General features: G+C 25.3%; 2 protein-coding genes across 2 annotated transcripts; one reads left to right on the top strand and one right to left on the bottom strand.

Moving 5' to 3' along the window:
• Positions 1-979: 979 nt before the first annotated feature.
• On the top strand, positions 980-6,789 carry LOC123261711 (very long-chain specific acyl-CoA dehydrogenase, mitochondrial). The gene is made up of 7 exons (XM_044723487.1): positions 980-1,065; positions 1,131-1,329; positions 1,424-1,642; positions 3,301-3,993; positions 4,907-5,263; positions 5,339-5,551; positions 6,396-6,789. The coding sequence occupies exons 1-7, from the start codon at positions 995-997 to the stop codon at positions 6,531-6,533; spliced, it is 1,890 nt and encodes a 629-aa protein (XP_044579422.1). The 5' UTR covers positions 980-994; the 3' UTR covers positions 6,534-6,789.
• Positions 6,790-11,426: 4,637 nt separating this feature from the next.
• On the bottom strand, positions 11,427-19,835 carry LOC123261714 (leucine carboxyl methyltransferase 1). The gene is made up of 4 exons (XM_044723490.1): positions 19,556-19,835; positions 14,280-14,463; positions 13,857-14,208; positions 11,427-11,703 (listed from the first exon to the last, which is right to left on the bottom strand). Exons 1-4 carry the CDS (start codon positions 19,763-19,765, stop codon positions 11,499-11,501), a joined length of 951 nt encoding a protein of 316 aa, XP_044579425.1. The 5' UTR covers positions 19,766-19,835; the 3' UTR covers positions 11,427-11,498.
• Between the last annotated feature and the right edge of the window lie 63 nt (positions 19,836-19,898).

The raw sequence follows: 19,898 nt of genomic DNA, 5'->3' as shown, positions 1-19,898 counted from the left end.
AAAATCACAATTAATTTTTAGGCTTATCACATATTTTTTTGACGTTTATTGATAAGTCTTATAATGTTACTATAAAATTTTAAAGATTAAAAAATTATTTCCTCAACAATCATTTACTACAATAATAAAAATCATGATTAACAAGTTATTACTTATTATCAAGAAAAATAATTAAAGTTAACTTATATTAACGACACTGAAATTGACTGATATTACAAGTTTTTTTTTTTAATTTTATAACAATAAAATTATTGTGGAGAAAATTTCACGTGGGAAAATTAAAAAAATTTATTAATGAAAATTATTCTAAGCATTTTTTTTTATTGTAATTGATTTTTTTGAAAATTAAAAAAATTGTCAATTTTAAAAATTTTTATAACAAATTAATTATAATAAAAAAATGCTAAAAATTTTCACTTGTAATTTTTATTAATTTTCACATTTAGAATTTTTGAATTAAATTTTTTTTATAATGATTTAATTGCCATAAAATTCTAAAATCATTTTTAATGTCTGTCAACTTCAGTGTCATCACAATTCAAATATTTTCCGCATTTTATTTAGTTGCGCATAACCATCTGCGCATTAAAAGCGCCACCTGTCAACCAAGTAGAACTTCTTTTGTACTTCCCACTCTTTTTTAACACCAAACGATACCTAACACCTACTGCTGACAAAATAAATTTTCTAATCATATAAATACTGAGAAAATAAATAAATAAAAAAAATAACAATAAAATTATTCTGTCATTCTACGTCACAGACTTTCAATGCAACAGCTGGATCAAAGTCCACTGCTCCAAGTGTATGCAGTAAACACATACTACTGTTGAAGATCACAATTTTCAGTCATAATCAGACTTGCTGCGAGTGTATTTCTATTTCGGTTTTTATTTTTAATTTAATTTCTTTAATTAAAGATAAAAAAAAATTTTTTTTAATAAAAAATATATTGTGACAGTTGTCAGTGTCAAACAAATTATAAAATATAAAAATGTTGTCAGTGTCAAAAATAATATCTCTTACTCCAAAACACTTTAATAAATTTGTTAAATTGAACACAAGGTTTGTCCAATAAAATTTATGTTTTATATCTATTATCTATTATAATAATTATTTAAAATTAATAGATGTCTAGCGACCCAGACAGCTGCGAAGGAAAATCCCGCAAAGGAGATAAAGGAAAAAAAAGAATCATTGTCATTCACGATGAATTTATTCCGAGGTCAATTACAACTAGAGCAAGTCATTCCATTTCCAAAAGCACTGAATTCTGATCAATCAGAGACGTTAAAAATGCTTGTTGATCCTTTTTCTAATTTTTTTGCGGTAACTCATTCATTTTATTAATTATTCAATGTTGCGATACATATTCATGAATTTGCACTTGAATTAGAAAACTGTAAGACTATTTGTGATCTAGGAAGTTAATGACCCAGTTAAAAACGACGATACAGCAGATGTAGATGACAAAGTAAAGCAAACACTGTGGGATCTAGGAGCGTTTTCTATTCAAGTGCCCGAAAAATACGGAGGTATCGGACTGAACAACACTCAGTATGCGAGATTGGTCGAGATAGTAGGTCAGAATGATTTAGGTGTCGGTATTATGCTGGGCGCACATCAAAGTATTGGATTTAAAGTAAGTTCATTAATCTTTGATATTATTCTACTTTCATTTTCTATTTGATAACTCGCTTTCTCCTGATTCATAGCCATAAAATTTACAATTATTTCTTTTTTTCAAAATTTTATATTTATTTGCTATTTCAAATATGTTTTGAGATCAAAAATAACAATAAAGTTTATTGATGATTATTATACTTTTAAACTCGGTTGATAATAAATTATAATTATCATTGTTAATCATCGATTTAAATTTGTTTACATACGATTGTAATTGGAATTTGATCTTGAATTTATAATGAATTATTTTTTATCGCTGTTATGATAAAACTTTTAATTTTATTAGAATAAAATCTAATGATATTATTTTTCTTGTTTGAAATTTTTTACAGATAAAATGTTATTTTTAATATTAATAGATAAATACAATGTTTTATTATTTTTTTTTTGTAAAATTGTCATTTTTATCGGAAGATTAAGTTAGAAAAATTTTTTACGAAATCAAGAATTTTTTTTCTAATGTTTATGTTTTGTTGTTAGGTTCAAAATAATTTTTTTATCATTTTTTCAATTTTTTAATAGTCTCGTAAAAAATAGTAACATAAAACAAAAAAATTGAATTTTTAAAAAATGCTCTACAAAATTAAACTTCCACGGAAAAAAGTAAACTATAAAATTCACTTGGATTCCGGTTAATTTTTAGAGTTTCAAACAGTATACTTGACTTTATAAAGCAGACATCGGGGTGGCAAAAATATAAATATGACAGAACTTAATTTAGAAAGTGTAAAAGCCAAAATTTATAATTTAATATTGAAAATAACTGATTAATAGCTGTCACTATAGTAAATAACGACTCTGTCATCTTAAAAAATTACAGTTTCAAACAGTAAAAATTGCCGTTTCAATATTTAGTCCTTACTATCAGGAGAAGGGGGTCTCACACTGGGAGAATTTATCATTTGAAACAGTAAAAATTCTACTCTCAAAATATATATTTTACCAGCCCAAGAAAGTCAATAATTATAGTTTGATCTTTAGCGTTGCGTTTAAAATTTACCATTTTACTTTGTAAATATTGACGTGGCTTATATTAGAAATTTAGCAACTGTATTTTATACTTTTTACATATAATGCGATTATTTTTTAGGTACGAAATGATAAACATCAAAGTCAAAATTATTAATTATTATACTTTAACATTTTCGATATTCCGATAGCGAATATTACTGTTTGAAATTTTCTTCCATGTAAAGAATAAATTGTAGTATTTAAATGATAAATATATTAGTTATTTTCTTAAGTACAGCTTTTACAGAAAAAATTTAATCCTATCATATTCCATGTTACATTCGATTAACAATTATAAATAAAACTTTAACAATTTGCTTCAATTTAAATGATAAATATTACATAGTGATTATTAAAATCACGATTCCACTGTTTAAAATGGTAATTTTTAGCAGTTGATCATTACTTATTATAAATCGACTATTATTTATTACAGTTTACTTTTTTCCGTGTAGAATTTAGTTTTAATAAGTATTTAATTATTTAACCAAAAAGTTAGACATATAATTCGCAATTAATTCAATAAATTTGCTTAAATTATTTACCCAAAACTTTAATTTATTATTAACAGTAATATTAATTAACTATTTCTCCAATCTTCAGGGTATTTTATTATACGGGACTCCAGAGCAAAAGGAAAAATATCTGACCCGTGTCTCAAATGGCGAGTATGCAGCATTCGCCTTAACAGAGCCAAGTTGTGGATCAGATGCGGGTTCCGTGAAGACCCGGGCTGTAAAATCTGCGGACGGGACTCACTATGTAATGAACGGCAGTAAAATTTGGATCTCAAACGGCGGTTGGGCGAACATTTTCACCGTCTTCGCTAAAGTGCCTATGAAAGATCCTGTAACCGGCGAGACCACTGAAAAAGTAACGGCGTTTATTGTAGACCGTGCATTCGGTGGTGTGACAAATGGGTCACCGGAAAAAAAAATGGGCATTAAATGCAGTAACACCGCTGAAGTTTACTTTGAGGATGTCAAAGTACCAGCCGAGAATGTGTTGGTAGGTGAAGGTCAAGGATTCAAAGTCGCTATGAATATTTTAAACAACGGGAGATTTGGTATGGTTGCTGCGTTATCGGGAACGATGCAGAGTTGTATTAAAAAAGCTGTTGAATTCGCTAACCAGCGGGTACAGTTCGGTAAAACTATTAATCAATATGGCAGTATTCAAGAAAAAATAGCAAGGATGTCGATGCATCAATATGTTACGCAATCTCTCGCATTTATGATTTCGGGTAACATGGATCTTGGTAGTCAGGAGTATCAATTAGAAGCTGCTATTTCGAAGGTATTATTATTATTATTATTTTATAAGAGAATAAGAATTTAGCCCCCTGGATATTTATATGAAAAAATCATTTTTTTTTAGTTAAATTTAATATCGTTGTTAAAGTTTTGACTTGAATTCATGATTTTTCAAGGTTTTACGTACTTTTCACCGATAGTTGATTTAGTATGGTAAGTTTTTGGAGTAATTTTAAATACGCTGAGAAAAAAAAATTATTTTCCAAAAAAAGATTTTTTGGTTCAAGAATTTAATTAAAATGTATTAATTTTTTGACAAAAAATATCAAAATCTGCCTTAATTTTTAAATATTTGCTTCTATCATAATAAATAAATATACGAATAGCTTTACTTGAATTACATAAAAAATACATTGATTAATTCGACAATTTCTTCAGACAAGAAAATATATTCTTAATATTTTTCGAGATATATTTTTTCTTGTATCAAAAAACTTTTCTTAATCGTAGTATTTTTTTTATCTTGGTTGCGCTTGACAAAATTGGTTTATTAATTTTCTTTTGTTCACGTCAATGAAATTCTAAGTCAAATATTAATCTATATAATTAAGAGAATAAGGAAAATTTTTGTGACAGGTAAATGTTTATTTTAGATCAAAAAGGTCTTATTTTAGATCAAAAAGGTCTTGACCTGAATTTGTGACTTTTAATAATTTTATATATTTTTCGGTGATAATAAATTTTTATGTGATATTTTTGGAGGAGTTGTGAATAGTTTTTTGGTTCTATAAATTTGTTCCGTCATATTTTCTATTAAATTTTGGTAATAGATCTTGTCATAGCACATTATTTTTTGAATTTATTTAAAAATATTCATCAATTATTGATATTATTATTAATTCTTTAATTGACTTTATCTATTATTAGCAGAACATAATTTATGTTTTGATCAACAGGTATTTGCTTCCGAATCAGCTTGGTACGTGTGTGACGAAGCTATTCAAATTCTCGGAGGAATGGGATACATGAAGGACACCGGCTTGGAACGTGTGATGCGAGATGTGCGTATTTTCAGAATTTTCGAAGGAACCAATGACATTCTGCGATTGTTCGTCGCGTTAACTGGAATCCAGCATGCTGGAGGACACTTACAGGAACTCCAAAGAGCTTTCAAAAACCCAGCAGCTAACTTGGGGTTAATTTTCGAAGAAGCTGCTAAGCGCGCTACCAAAGCCGTTGGATTGGGATCAACCCCGACTTTTGCTCATTTACTGCACCCTATTCTTGCAGAAAGCGCTAATTTAACTGGAAAAGTAAATCACTTTAATTTAATAAATTTTCAATTAAAGGGTAATAATTATTTATTTTTTTTTATTTAATTATTTTAGAGCATCGAAAATTTCGGACAAACTGTGGAAGAACTTTTAATTAAATACGGGCGTGGAATCGTGAATGAACAGTTTATATTAAACAGACTAGCACAAGCTGCTATTGATACATATACATCTGTTGTTGTTCTGAGCAGAGCTAGTCAATCATTGAATAATAAAATACCGAGTGCTGAACATGAATCAGTTATGGCGAAAGTATGGTGTAGTGAGGTAATTATTTTTTTTTTATTTAATCTACACGGAAAAAAGTAAACTGTAATAAATAATAGTCGATTTATAATAAGTAATGATCAACTGCGAAAAATTACCATTTCAAACAGTAAAATCGTGATTTTAATAATCACTATGTAATATTTATCATTTAAATGCTAAATGCTACAATTTATTCTTTACATGGAAGAAAATACTATTTCAAACAGTAATATTTGCTATATGAATGTCGAAAATGTTAAAGTATAATAATTAATAATTTTGACTTTGATATTTATCATTTCGTACCTAAAAAATAATCGCATTATATGTAAAAAGTATAAAATACAGTTGCTAAATTTCTAATACAAGCAACGTCAATATTTACAAAGTAAAATGGTAAATTTTAAACGCAACGCTAAAAATCAAACTATAATTATTGACTTTCTTGGACTGGTAAAATGTATATTTTAAGAGTACAATTTTTGCTGTTTCAAATGATAAATTCTCCCAGTGTGAGACCCCCTTCTCCTGATAGTAAGAACTAAATATTGAAACGGCAATTTTTACTGTTTGAAACTGTAATTTTTTAAGATGACAGAGTCGTTATTTACTATAGTGACAGCTATTAATCTCTTATTTTCGATATTAAATTATAAATTGTGGATTTTACACTTTCTACATGAAGTTCTGTAATGTTTATATTTTTGCCACCCCGATATCCGTTTTACTGTTTGAAACTATAAAAATTAACCGGAATCCAAGTGAATTTTACAGTTTACTTTTTTCCGTGTAAGAATTTTATTTTTAAAAAAATTAATCAAACTAGTCTTGGATAATTTCATGACTTTATTTTTATTTTTAGGCGGCAAGTCGTACAGCGTACAACTTAAAAGTTGTTAAATCAGAAAAATCTTTGGAATTATTCAATCAAATGAAGACTATATCTCGAAACGTATGCGAAGTTGGTGAATGCGCACAAAATACACCATTGGGTTTTTAAATTATTGATTTGAATATTTAATTTATTCACTAATTTTCTATTGAATTAATTATTAATTTTTTTACAATTGATTGATTGAAAAATAAAATTCCATCAACAAAATTGGGATAAATTTAAGAAGAGACTATCGATAACAGAGAAAAGAGATTATAATAACTAATAATGTTATAAGTTATAATTATAAATAATTAAAAATGTGCCTATTGATGCCTTCCAAAATGTTATTTGTTTTTTAGATAATTGATATATTTATATAAACAAAAATATATGTTATTGGTATTAATTAACAATGCAATTTATAAATTTAATTAGATTATTGTATATAAATAAAAGTTTGGTATCGTAAAAAAATAAATTTTCTACTTGCATTTTACAGCCTTTATTTTACTATTTTATCCACATAATAAAATAATTTGTTTATTAATAGGACTATACATAATGTCAAAGACGTAAACTTTATTTATTTATTTTTTTTTTTATAAATATTAAGACTAATTATCATAAGAAAGTAATTAGTTTTCATAAATTAATTATTAATGTAACTCACTCATTAAGATTAAATCTTGTAAGTAACAAATTTTTATAATCTAATTTCAAAGTATATTTTTTTACGCAATTTAAGTTTCTAAGCAATTTACATTTTATTTAACAGAATTAATTATTTTAATTATAATCTTTCAATAAGATAAATAATCTTTGATTGTAACTTTATTTTAAACTTTAAATGGAAGCACATGACTATGATTATTTCGAATAAATAAACTTAATATTTTATAAATTCAAAAAATTATCTTACTTATACAGATTTTTTTAAAGCAGTAAGTGAGAATTTGCTTTAAATATAAATTATTTAGGAAGCAGAATTGCAAAATTATTATTTTTTAATAAACTACGTCAGCTGAATATTTTATTTTTAAATCGAGCTTAATTTGAATTATTTTAATTCATAACAATTTTACACAAAATTTTTAATTTTATTTTCTATAAATAGATCTGCATAATTTCAAAAATTTTTTTGGAAGTCATTCAAGAATTTATTGGCACGCAAAACTTATAAAAGTTAAATTTGAACTGCATAAATTAATGAATTTTAATTTTCAATAAATAAATACTTAAGTGACCACAAAAATAAATTTTACCAAGAAAAAAATTCAAGATTTTACAGAAATATAATTTCAAGTTTTCTTTTAAAAAATTCTATTGTCATTGTATGAACAAATAAATATTCAGCTGACATATAATCGAATAAAATAATTATAAATTACTAGTAAAAAAATGAAAAAGCTAAATTTGAATATTAATGTCTAATTTAAAAAGAATAAAACAGTTTTTAGTTGGCAAACAGCTCGTGTAATCTTTGGTGCATTATAATAAAAAAATTTGCATGTGCTAATTCGTTGAAATTTATTGTTTTATAATTTTATAATCGATTAATTATATAATTTAATTTACTAATTAATAAAAGTGATGAAACTGATTTGGCTGGATAACTTTTGAGCGACTGCGCACTTTCTTCATCGTAAAATAATTGTTGGTGATACATAATTAAAATATTAAATTAATTAATAATTACTGTATATCTACACAATAAAAAATTGCGCATTTATGATTGACAAGAATAACGTCTGAAACAGTCTTACCACATCAAAAAATATAATTTATAGTTTTATGACATTTGAGACACTGCGATTATATTCGACGTACACTTTTATTTATTTTGTTATTTTTATTCAGAAAAATATATTTCTTTTTTTCTTCGTTTCTTGAATATATATGTTACTCCAGGTATATATATATTTTTTTTTTTTTCAATACTTGTAACAGCAAAATATACGTATTTTTTATTTTAACCATTTACTTGAGAAAATTTTTTTTATGATTGTTACATTTCTTCATAGCGAATAGGTTCAAGGATAAGCATTTCAGACAACGTTTAAACATCTTAATTGTCATTAAAAAGAGTAAGCCATAAAATTAATTATTCTGGCTTCAGTTTGCATTTTTAATCACTTTTTGTCTCAAAATTTTTACATAATATACTTGCAATCAATGCACGGAAAAAATAGCTTCAACCCTGATAGCCAGCGCTTTTTCAGAAAGTAGTTGACTTCTAGCAGTTACGGTTAACTTAAAGGGCTAGGGCTAGTCAAAGACATGAAAAAATGAGAATTTTCAATCATTTTTTTTTGCCAGTAAATCATTTTACTTTATAAAAGTAATAATATGGCATCATTACATAATGTTTTGACTTGACTTCACGAAAATTAAAAAAAAAAAAATTTATAATTTCAAAAGTTATGGGTGTTTGTGTTGACTCAGTTCTAAAAAAAGGTCCTTGCGGTGATCATCATAAATCCTTGGAGATTCATCGAAAATCAATCGGACAAGAAAAATTAGTTTTGTTAATAGATAATCTTGTGCCTGATCGAAGCTTTTTTGTTTTTTTTTCGAAAATTAACAAAATGGCTGCCTCAGGAAATTTTTCTCTTAATTTTCAGCAAAAAACCAACAGTTAATTGTTTATAAAAAATCGAAATTTTTGAAAAAAAAAAAAAATCCTATAATCAGGCACGAGTTTTTCATGTATTCTAAAAGCTGTATAAATTTCATTAAAATCTACTGAGCGGTTTTCGAGTTACAGTGATCACCAGTTCAAAAGACATAGTTTTGAGAAAAACGCATTTAAAGTTTTACTCTCTCAAGAGCTAGATGCTCTCTAGTGTTCTGGAGTGCTTGAGCGCCCTTTGTTATTTGTCGAATAACTCGAAAAGTATTTGTCGGATTCACTTAAAATTTTCAGAGAATATTTTTAAGATATTAAACTTAAAGAAAATGTAAAAAAAAATCGATTTTTTGAAAATTTTGACTACCCCTAACCCCTTAACATCAAGTTGGCGGTAATTCTTCACTCAACAACAGTTGTAAGCAAATTGATGGAAATCTACAGCCGCAACTTGAATACAAGTTAACAATCAAACTTGTAGTTAAACTTTTTTTCAACTTTACTATAATTTGATTGAAATACTTGTACAGCAAGTTTTTACATTTATTTGTAGAGTAACTTATATGTAATTAATAGGTAATCACTTGCTTTGCCAATTCTTTCTGTTAAGTTTGCTTCAAATTGCAAACGTAGATTGACAGTAAGTTATAGATAAGGTAGTTATCAGGGAAGTTCTACAAAATGGCACTAGACAACCTAAATTTTGATGGAACATTTACTGCGCAGGTACTTTATTAGCGTATGCGCAGTTTATAGAGTTTCTAAGAAAGAAGAAAACAAATAAAAGTTTTACTTTCACTCGTAATTTCACTAGTAGAAGGATTTGTTTATAGTTAAAAATATTTATTAATATTTAACAAATCATATATTAGAGACCACTTTTTAATTCTTAACAAATATTTTTTAGTATTTAAAAAGATTTATTAATATTTAATAAATGAATATCAGATTTATTAAATACAAACAAATCATTTTAAATACTAAGAAATATTTGTTTAATACTAAAAAGTGGTCTCTAATAAACGATTTGTTAACTATTAACAAATATTTTTTAATACAAATAAATCCTTCTATCAATGTTGCAAAATCAAATTAATTTTTTAATTGACATTTTTGTAACAGCCAAAAATAATTTAAAAAAAAAAAAAAGCAAGACTATTTTATTTTGAATCAGAGCCAAAATTAAAAATTTTTTATTAGTATTAACTTTTGATGCTGAATAAATCCAAAACCCTGATTTTCCATTTATCGTTTTAAGTCTCATTAATGAATATTTTTTTTAGGTGAATTTTTAAGTAAACATTATATTTTTTTTTTCTACAAACTAAACGAGTATTTATTTTATCAAAGATGATTTTATCTTCTTGAATATTTTGTTAAAAAAAAAAAAAAAGGTATTTAAGTATACTTCAGCCAATAATTTTTTTTCCTACCATGTATGAAAGTATTTAGTTAAATAATAAACCCTTGAGTTAAAAAATGGCAGTCGAACGAACTATTTATGAAATTAGACTTAATCTATGTAAACATTTCAAATAGTACTTTAAAAATTTATCATGTAAATTTATGATTATTTTTTTATATTAGTAAAAAGCTTTCAAGCAATAAATAACTGTAAAATTAAATAATATAAAAAAAGTGTAATTTTAATCATCATTATAATTTCAAATGACGGGCAGCTGCAATTAAAAGTTATTATTTCTACTCTACTGAAAATTATCTCTAGAATGTATAACAAAATAATTAGATTTTACAAAGTTTAATTATGATTGAAACTGTTTACAACAGAAACTTTAAACAAATTAAAAGTTGACAAGAAATTTAAAAATACAGCTTAGGCCACTGAAAATTTTAAACTTTTTAAGTATCTATTAGAGAGAAAGTATTTAAAATTTAAAAAAACAAAACCTATTTTACAATTATAAAAAATTTAATCATCACAACCGATGATAATTATTAAAAATACTTTTATTATTAAATATAAACTTTTCCACTGGAATTACTATAAAATCACAGAAAAAAAGCTATTCCGAGGTATAAGTAGTACAAAGATTAAACTATATCAAGACTCAAAAATCCTAATATCGATAACCATTGTCAATTGCCAACTAAATTTTCAATATAAATAATAAACAGTAATAATTTATTTATTAGTTTATCTATAATATTGATTTTCAATGATTAATCAGTCTAAAAAAATTTTTTACCAACATTCTTTAAGAAACCTCCAATAACTTCAAGAAAAAAAATTTCTTAACTTCAATCTCAAACGATGATTTTATCACACACGGATAAAAGCTGACGGACAAAATTTTCACGTACCTGACAGTGAAAATTCAAAAATTACATCACTTTATATTATTTATTCAATTACCTGGAGTAACGCCACGTTTTATTTATCTTTATCATATTTATTGTAAATCATTAAGTTTATTAATGATAGGCTTCAATTACAGTCATTATTAACCTTGGGCTATTGAGATGTTTTTGAACATCGGGCCATTCCAAGCAATAGCGATGCAGTAGTGCTGTAATAATTGTGTCAACAATTCTCTCTCGTCCAACATTTCAATCCGCTCGATTCTCTTTCTCTCAGACTCTGGCAACGAGTCATATATTTCAACCATTGTCCATGAACTTGAACCTTCCCAGCCGTTTATTGTAAAACTGAAATTGGTTTAATTACTAGGTTATTAATATGTCACGGTATAATATAATGTATATGTAGTTTTAAATGCAAATAAAATGAGGCAATTTAAATTTTAATAATTGATGTTATTTCTTTGTGAATTTTAAATCGGATTAAAACAAAAAATTTTATTTTGATATTAATATCAATGAATATTTAAAAAAAGGCCAGTCGGCAGTCGAAATGGAAGTAGATTTCATAATTAATAGAAAAAAAAACTACTAGGATTGTATACAAAAAAAAAATTTATTGAGAATAAGGATAAAAATTTAAATAGATTTTTATGAGATATATTGGACAAATCAATCGAAAAAACGACTGTAAGAGTAAAATCTCATTAAAAACCTACAGACGAATAGGTTATTTTAGGAGAATGAAATGATATGAAAATTAAAGCTCGTTTAATGAAATTTAAAATGCAATTGACAAAAATTCGATAAGTTATTTTATTTAAAAGTTATGCGCAAAAGAATCTGCCAAAAATGAATTTTTAAGATTTTGAAAATTTTGAAACCCTGTACAGTGTAACCTCAATATAACGAATTCCTCTAAACGATTTAACGAATTTTTCAAAATCCCCCAGAACTTTATATATATTTTATACCTTTTATACCTTTATATATATTTTTCAAACAACCTCAATATAACGAAAATTCAATTATGACCTTTTTTCTAGTAAAGAATCGAAAAATGAAGATTAAGCTAATATCATTATTTTTTAATCATGTTATTAATTTCCTACGCTTACATTATATGTTTATATTCTATGCTTATGCATTGATAACGATTTCTAGTTTGATTTTCAACTGATTTAAATGAGTTGTTATTTCCTTATGAAAAAAGTTTTTGTCTAATCATACATAATCATGCATAATGATCTACATATGATTGGATCAAAAAATTACTGAACTACTTGACCGATTAAGCTCATCTTTGAACTTGGCCTTGGTATTCGTCTAAAAATTAAGTAAGGTACCCGTGGGTAATAAGGCCTAAGTGATAGAAATTATATTTAAAATAACCGCTTCTGCTAAACGCTTCTCTAGTAGAAGCGTCTAGTATAGAAATGTCGCTACAAGTTTATAGAGTCCCGATACAACGTTCCCTGTCTTCTATATTTCATCATCCGTCATATGTTAAAGTAGCGCAGAAGAATTCCTAAAAAACGGTTTGAATAAATGGTAAACATTTTTTATAATTTTATATTTAATAATTTAAAATCATTGTTCTAATTTTTATCAACATCTTAAAAAGTATTATTGCTAAATTTAAGTAATGATTGATCTCCAATTTTATTAAGTATAGTATAACTATTTCCAGTATGTTTAACCCGCAGGCCTTATTACCCTACCGTAGTAAAATAAGGCCTGTTCGCAAAGTTTTTGAAAAAATTTAATTTTGTGTTTGTTTATGGTGAAAATTACTATTACTCTATTATATTTTATGGCTAATAGGGTAGAAGTACCGTTTTTGGCCACCTAAGCACCGTTTTTGGCCAGTTAACATTTGAATTAATTTATAAAAAATTATAATATTATAACCATATTTTTGTTGAGTTTTAAAAAATTTATATTAAAACAAATTGAGTTTGTAATGGTTTATTAATATAAATTCATTTCTATCGTTTATTTGAACAATAAATGGCCATAAAGGGTACAGTGGCCACAAACGGTACTTCTACCCTATATTAATATAAAAATTAATGATACATTTCAATAATTAAATGCAATATTTTCGATTTTTTTTTAAATATTCCTTAGCTAGGCCTTATTACCCCCCGGTACCTTATGTTGAGTTTAGAAAAGATTCATTATGAATTAGAGACGCTATCATCCGGATAAGCCGCGTTATATCGCATTATATACCGCATCATATAAATACATACATATATAAACTTTTGAACTAATGGTATTTTCTGAACCAGCTTGACGAACTGAGTCAGAAAATAACAAAATTTTTCGAAAATTGCGTCATGAGGACAAATGCAATAGTTAGATTTCTATGAAATTTACTAATAATTAAGTTTTTTTTTTAATTTCTTAAAAAAAAAAAATTTTGTCAATTTCAGTATTAAATAATTTTTTTACTACAAAATTCCTTTATAAAATAATTAATAAAAAAATAAAAATACCGTCTTTGCTGAGTTTCAAGCGATTCACAGTCTTCAACGCCGGCTAATAAACAACCACGGCAGCGTAAATTGGAAAGCATAACTTGTCCAAATTTATCACGCATGTTAACTTGTTCGTAATTAACAAATAGACTATTGGGAAACTTTTGAGCTAGCCACTTAATAAGAAAAGATGTTGCATTACTATCTATATAAACGAGAACACATTCTGATAGAAATAATGTCGGGCTATTAAAGTCGACTTCAGCTTGCGTTAATTTGTTTGATAACTCTGATATGTGTCGAAGATCTGTTCCAATTAGATGGTAATCTGCAGCATGTAGATCCGTTGTTGAAAATTTTATCTCACCATCTAAAAATTCGTATTAATTATTGTCATTGACTATAAATATTTATACTTTCTGAAAATAGATGGTTAAATACCTTCAGTATTAAGCCTGTCTATTAATTGTTTATGTTTTTTAATATGATAACATTTTTTAGCAGTGACACTTGGAAAATCAAGCTCGACAAAATTTTGTGGACTCTTTCTTGCATCTTTTAATCGCCAGTAAAGTGTATCAAACCCAGCGCCTAAGTTTATTATTTGTCCTTTACCATCGGATAACTGAAAAAAAATAATAATTATATATTCATTTAGTTAAAAAATTTTTATTGTTTGTTTATTTGTTTTTTTAAAGTCGTATAAACTTCTTGGCTGGTAGCGACTACAGTTATGATGCACAAAAAAACAAATAAATAAAAACCAACGCAGTAATATATTACAAAGATTTGACATTAGTGAACGTTATTATTATTTTATAACTATTTTTTTTTAATTATTGATCTTATATTTGCATGTTTTATACCATCATAAATTGTTATAGATATTGCAAGTTTTTAGTAGTTATACAATTTTGGTGCTTGAAGCAAAAAAGTTTTGTGATGAACTTTATTGTAAAATATTTGGAAATATATGTGACTTTTTGTTTTCCGTATAAGATAAAAGACCCAGTTATTGACACTTGCAATTTTATTTTAATTGAAAAAAAAAAAAAAAAAAAAAAAAAAACAAATTTACTCTAATAAATTAATAAATATAATTTTTTAATTATAAATTTCAAGATAATAGTTTTTTTAAGAAAATTTCATTTTTTTAATTAGAAAAAAATTGCAAGTGTTAAACAACTAGGCCAGTGTCAATAACTGGATTTTTTATCTTATTCATTTTTTAAAGAATAAAAATTTTATGACGTGACATAGTAATTTTTATTGAAACATTATTATTATTATTATTAATATTGCTATTGTTATTATTATTACAAAGACATTTGTCTAAAATTTTGTGTTATTAAATAATGACTTTTGTTCAATTGCACTGTACTTTTTTAACTATTGACATTTTTAAAGATATAAACTCATTCCGATGTTACACTTATCAAGAGCTTTCATTTTAGACACACAGAGACAAAGATCTAATTCATCAGGATTCGCCGTAATTTGCCCAAATTCAGACACACAGACAAAAAGATCTAATTCATCAGTATTATTTATTGTTAATACCTAACCCCGCTATCCCCTGTGGGATGGAATATCGTAAAATTTTTTTATAAACTATTTCTATATCTATTACAGAAGATTCCTTTCAAATTTGGAGTCGATAGGAGCTATATTTAAAAACGTGAATTTTTCATTGTTAACGCCCTCGCAAACCTCTTTGGGGGAAGAATTTCTTAAAATCCGTTCTTAGGTGACCTCTACATGGCAAAAGTAATATTCCTACAAAATTTCAAGTTTCTAAGTCTGAGGGTTCCCGAGATATCGTGATGAGTGAGTATATAGATAGGAATGTCTTATAATAATATAGATTATTGAAATATATTTTATGTGCCTGACAGATTTTTGAGTTGATATAGTACTAATATTATCCGGTTAATGCGATATAAGTAAAAAGAAATCAATTTCAGTTTCGAGAAAACTCCTTTTTGGACATGTCAAGAGTAGAGCACTATCTTAACGCTTCGCTTATGAGGCGAGCAATATAATTAAATAATTACCATTTAAGTTATCTTGCCTGGGAGAGTTTGCCCGGGGATTATGTGGGTAACTGAAAAGATATCCGATGTCTGTTGCATTTGTTCAATAATTTCGCTCTTAATTAACCGAGAGCATACGTATTTTATAATTAACATTTTGTTTTGTTTAAGGTAAGTCAAATTTACAAACAAGTTTAATAATTGTGCGCAAAGTGAAGATACATATGTTTCAAAAGTTAATTAACTTTTCCTTCTATATCAAAAGTTATAATTCAATACTATACATTGAAAGCTTAATAAAGGAATATTTTAACGGCAATATTGCAATATTCTGGTTTGCTCTTAATAAATAAAGTGTTTATTTACTGATTTTTTTTCTTTATTAAAAATAAAATTGACTTGCGATACCTTTTAACAACAATTTAATTATACAGAAACGTGATAAATATCTTTTATAAATAAAAAAAAAGAATATATTTTTCTAAAAATTTTATAAAATTGATTAGTCTTATTCGTTTGGCAGGCTAAGTTAATTTATAAGTGTTTAAAATTTGAACGCTGTCCAAAAACTGGGTTCACGATAAATCATTGCTTGAAATCTTTTAATGGAAGAATATTGTATAATTTTTAATAAAAAATTTTCAATCATGAGCTCAACTCGTCAAGACTGTAATAATGTTCAAACTATAATCAATAAACTAATACATATTAGGCTGCAATAATAATAAAAAATTATTTATATTTTTTTGTCGTTATTATGTAGAAGTAAAGTTCAAACTATTTTAAAACTTAAAAAAAATCAATGTTTGCAATAATATCATTGTCATAAAGCTAAAAAAAATCAACAGCATTAATGGTTTGTAAATTTACATTAATTTCATCAAATATAAATCTTCTTTTATGAAGTTGAAGAGTATAATGCACAAAAATTTTGCTGATTGATGTTTTTTACTGCCCGAAGGTCTTTAGCTTTTGTTAAATATATTTTATAAAATTCATTACAAACCAACTCAAGCGAAAAAATAATTTTCTGAAAATCCTACAGCAATATAAAATATAGTACAATGGCTTTTTGAAGCTAATACCACCGCGGGCGAAATATCGTTGTTTTGTTTCATTCATTTTTGTTAATTGCACAAGTAAAATTCATCAATCTCGCTGTTTTTAATTAAATTTACTGCACGAATTTTCTCTTTGTATTTTTTTAAATTCAACAGTTTAATTTTAATAATAAATTTTAAGTAATTGATACATTAGTTTGATTTTAAAATATTAGAATTAGCATATTTAAATATAATTCGTCAAAAATTAAGCTATAACTCTACATTACTTCTACAATTTGGGATAAAAATTTTTGAGAATTTTTATATTTGTTTCTCGATATTTTTTATGCAAATTCAACTCTAACAAAAATATAAATCTAAATTAATGGAGATTAAAATACTATCTAATTTTATTAACAAAATAAACTGTATAGTTTCTGAGGAATAAATTATGATAGAATAACAAACTGGAAATTCAAATTTCAAATTTATAATTCAAATTGCTAAAATAATATTTTTGAGATAAAATTGATTTAATATTAATTATTGTTTTTTTATTAAATAATGTAGTACTAGTAGAGCCATTCATATTTAACTACTTTTTATAAAACAATCCTTGAATTAAAATGAATTTTCCCTCCATAAATAATAAAAGCAAACGCTTTTCAGTGAAATTTAATTAAATTTTATGATAAAAGGTTTTTTTGAATTCAATTTAAGCCAATAAAAATCTTTAAAACCTCGTTATGTTTTATATTGCTTTCTATTATTTCCTCTCCAAACTTTAAATGACTAAACCGCGGAATAAATCTTCCCAGATAACAATCAATCAGCCAAGAGCTTTTCTTCTCAATATATCAACATGAATTTATGTAATGAAATTCATCATTTTAATCCGCTAAAAATTTCCACTCTATTTAAAAAATTTTAATTAAAAAAAAATAGCCAATGTTGCAAAAAATTAATTTTAAATAGAATTTTTGTCAATAATTTTATGAAATTTTTATATAATCAAAATTACAAATCTTTTGAATATTTAATTTCTCCAAAATTATTTTTAAAAAATTCACATATAATTAATAGCAAAATTTATTCTCTAGAAGCGGCAGCTCCCTCAGGAAGGATCGCACTAATGAAAATAAAACTAGAAAGAAAACAAATTAAAATAAATGTAAGAACAAGACAATATAATAAGAAAGAAGAAGAAAATAGTAATCCCGTCATTGATTTTACATTGACCCATATATATGTGGATACGTCTACGTTTGTATGATTCGCAATAAAAGGTGAGATCCTGGTACAGTTTAAAATTAGGCCAGGGCCTCGGTCAGGTCAAGGTTTCCATCACTATTTAGTATCATCCCCTCTACCAGTACTTTATCAGCTGTAAGTCTGCATTCGCCGGAGCATCCACCACAATATATATGTTTTGACCAGTGAGGTTATACTTTATTTATATATGTTATTATTATTTTCATAAGCTCTATACCAACAAATACTGTCATTAATAAAACAAATAAACAAACAGATCAATAAATGCTTTAACTGTTAAATCATTTTAAATAATAATAATGAATGTTTAAGTGACAGACACCTGACAATTTTTTAACAACTTTCATATAAAAATAATATACATAATTTTTTTTTTTAAATAATATAGTTATAATTGACATGGAAATTAATTTAGCAGATATTTGATAATTTTAAAAATTTTTGTAACAAATAAATTGTGGCAAAAAAAATTAGAAACAAAAATTGACATGTAGAAATTAAAAAAAATTGAAAATCCAATTTTCTTTAAATAATTTTTTGGATCAAATTTATTTGTTAAAAAAAATTAAAAAATAGTTAAATGACTGATAACTTTAATTTCATATAATTGACAATGTACATTTTTTGTAATTATTTATTTATTATCACTATGACACTGAATTTAATAGACATCTAACAATTTTTTTTATTTTTATAACAATTAAGTATAATAAAAAACTTCACATGTAAAAATTAAAAGTGCGAATTTTTTTAAATATTTTTTTTTTTTATAATTATTGATTTGTTATAAAAATTCCAAGAATTTTGAGATGTTTGCTTATTTCAACATAATTTATTATTAAAGAAATAAAATATCTGTTGCAAAATTCAATTAAATCTCTAGAACTAAAAAATTTTCAATTAATTGTTTTTAAATCTGATTTTAAATTAATTATAATTTAAAAATTATCTGTCATAAAAGATTTTTTAAAAAATTATCAATATAAATAATAAAATTTTGAATTATAAATAAACAAATTAAAAAGGTAGATGTATCAATTTTAAAATCTCTTAATCAAAAACTTCACTTGAAATATTAAAAAAAAAAACTAATTTCAGTGCAATAAAAAAAATTGGATATTTTAAAATTTAGCATACATTTAATAATTTTTAAAATTTTATAGCAAATAAATTATGGCAAAAAAAAATTAGAAAAAAAAATTTTTAAAAATAAAAAATGCAATTTTTTAAAAATAATTTCTGGAACAAATTTTTTTGATAAATAAACTTAAAAAATTGTTAAGTGACTGCTAAATTTAATATCATAATTAATTTTCAATTAAAAGTTCAAAAATCAGCTGTCTGCTAAAAAGAAATTGAGCAAAAATACCTTTAAAAATCTTTCAATAAAATATTCTGTCCCTTTGACTCGTGCATAATATCCTCGATTAATTTCTGGAGGTTTTCGAATAGTTTGCCGGACAAAAAAATTAATAAAAGGATCCGTCCAGTATCCAAGATTTACCGCGTGTCTTTTGCACTCACTGGCGTCATCATTAGTGGCCTGGGTCGCCTCATCGTCTACCATATCTTTTATCATTTCACAGGTTAAGTATGCAAGTACTTTTAGTATTTATTTTTTTTTTTAAACAATTGTTGATATATTAATATTAAAATACGTATTGTCTGTCACTAAGAGTGTCACTATCTGAAGCTGACTTGTTTACTGTTGA

The sequence above is a fragment of the Cotesia glomerata genome, linkage group LG3 (assembly GCF_020080835.1).
Source record: "Cotesia glomerata isolate CgM1 linkage group LG3, MPM_Cglom_v2.3, whole genome shotgun sequence".
Lineage (NCBI taxonomy): Eukaryota > Metazoa > Arthropoda > Insecta > Hymenoptera > Braconidae > Cotesia > Cotesia glomerata.
Note: the sequence above shows the minus strand (reverse complement) of the source record. Positions and strands in the feature narration are given on the sequence as shown.

Coding starts and splice junctions, on each gene's coding strand:
- LOC123261714 (XM_044723490.1), bottom strand. CDS start 19,765: ATGATAAAAGATATGGTAGACGATGAGGCGACCCAGGCCACTAATGAT. Junction 14,464..19,555: donor TTATTGAAAGATTTTTAAAG/GTATTTTTGCTC, acceptor ATTTTTTTTCAG/TTATCCGATGGTAAAGGACA. Junction 14,209..14,279: donor AGACAGGCTTAATACTGAAG/GTATTTAACCAT, acceptor ACGAATTTTTAG/ATGGTGAGATAAAATTTTCA.
- LOC123261711 (XM_044723487.1), top strand. CDS start 995: ATGTTGTCAGTGTCAAAAATAATATCTCTTACTCCAAAACACTTTAAT. Junction 3,994..4,906: donor TAGAAGCTGCTATTTCGAAG/GTATTATTATTA, acceptor TTTGATCAACAG/GTATTTGCTTCCGAATCAGC. Junction 5,264..5,338: donor GCGCTAATTTAACTGGAAAA/GTAAATCACTTT, acceptor TAATTATTTTAG/AGCATCGAAAATTTCGGACA.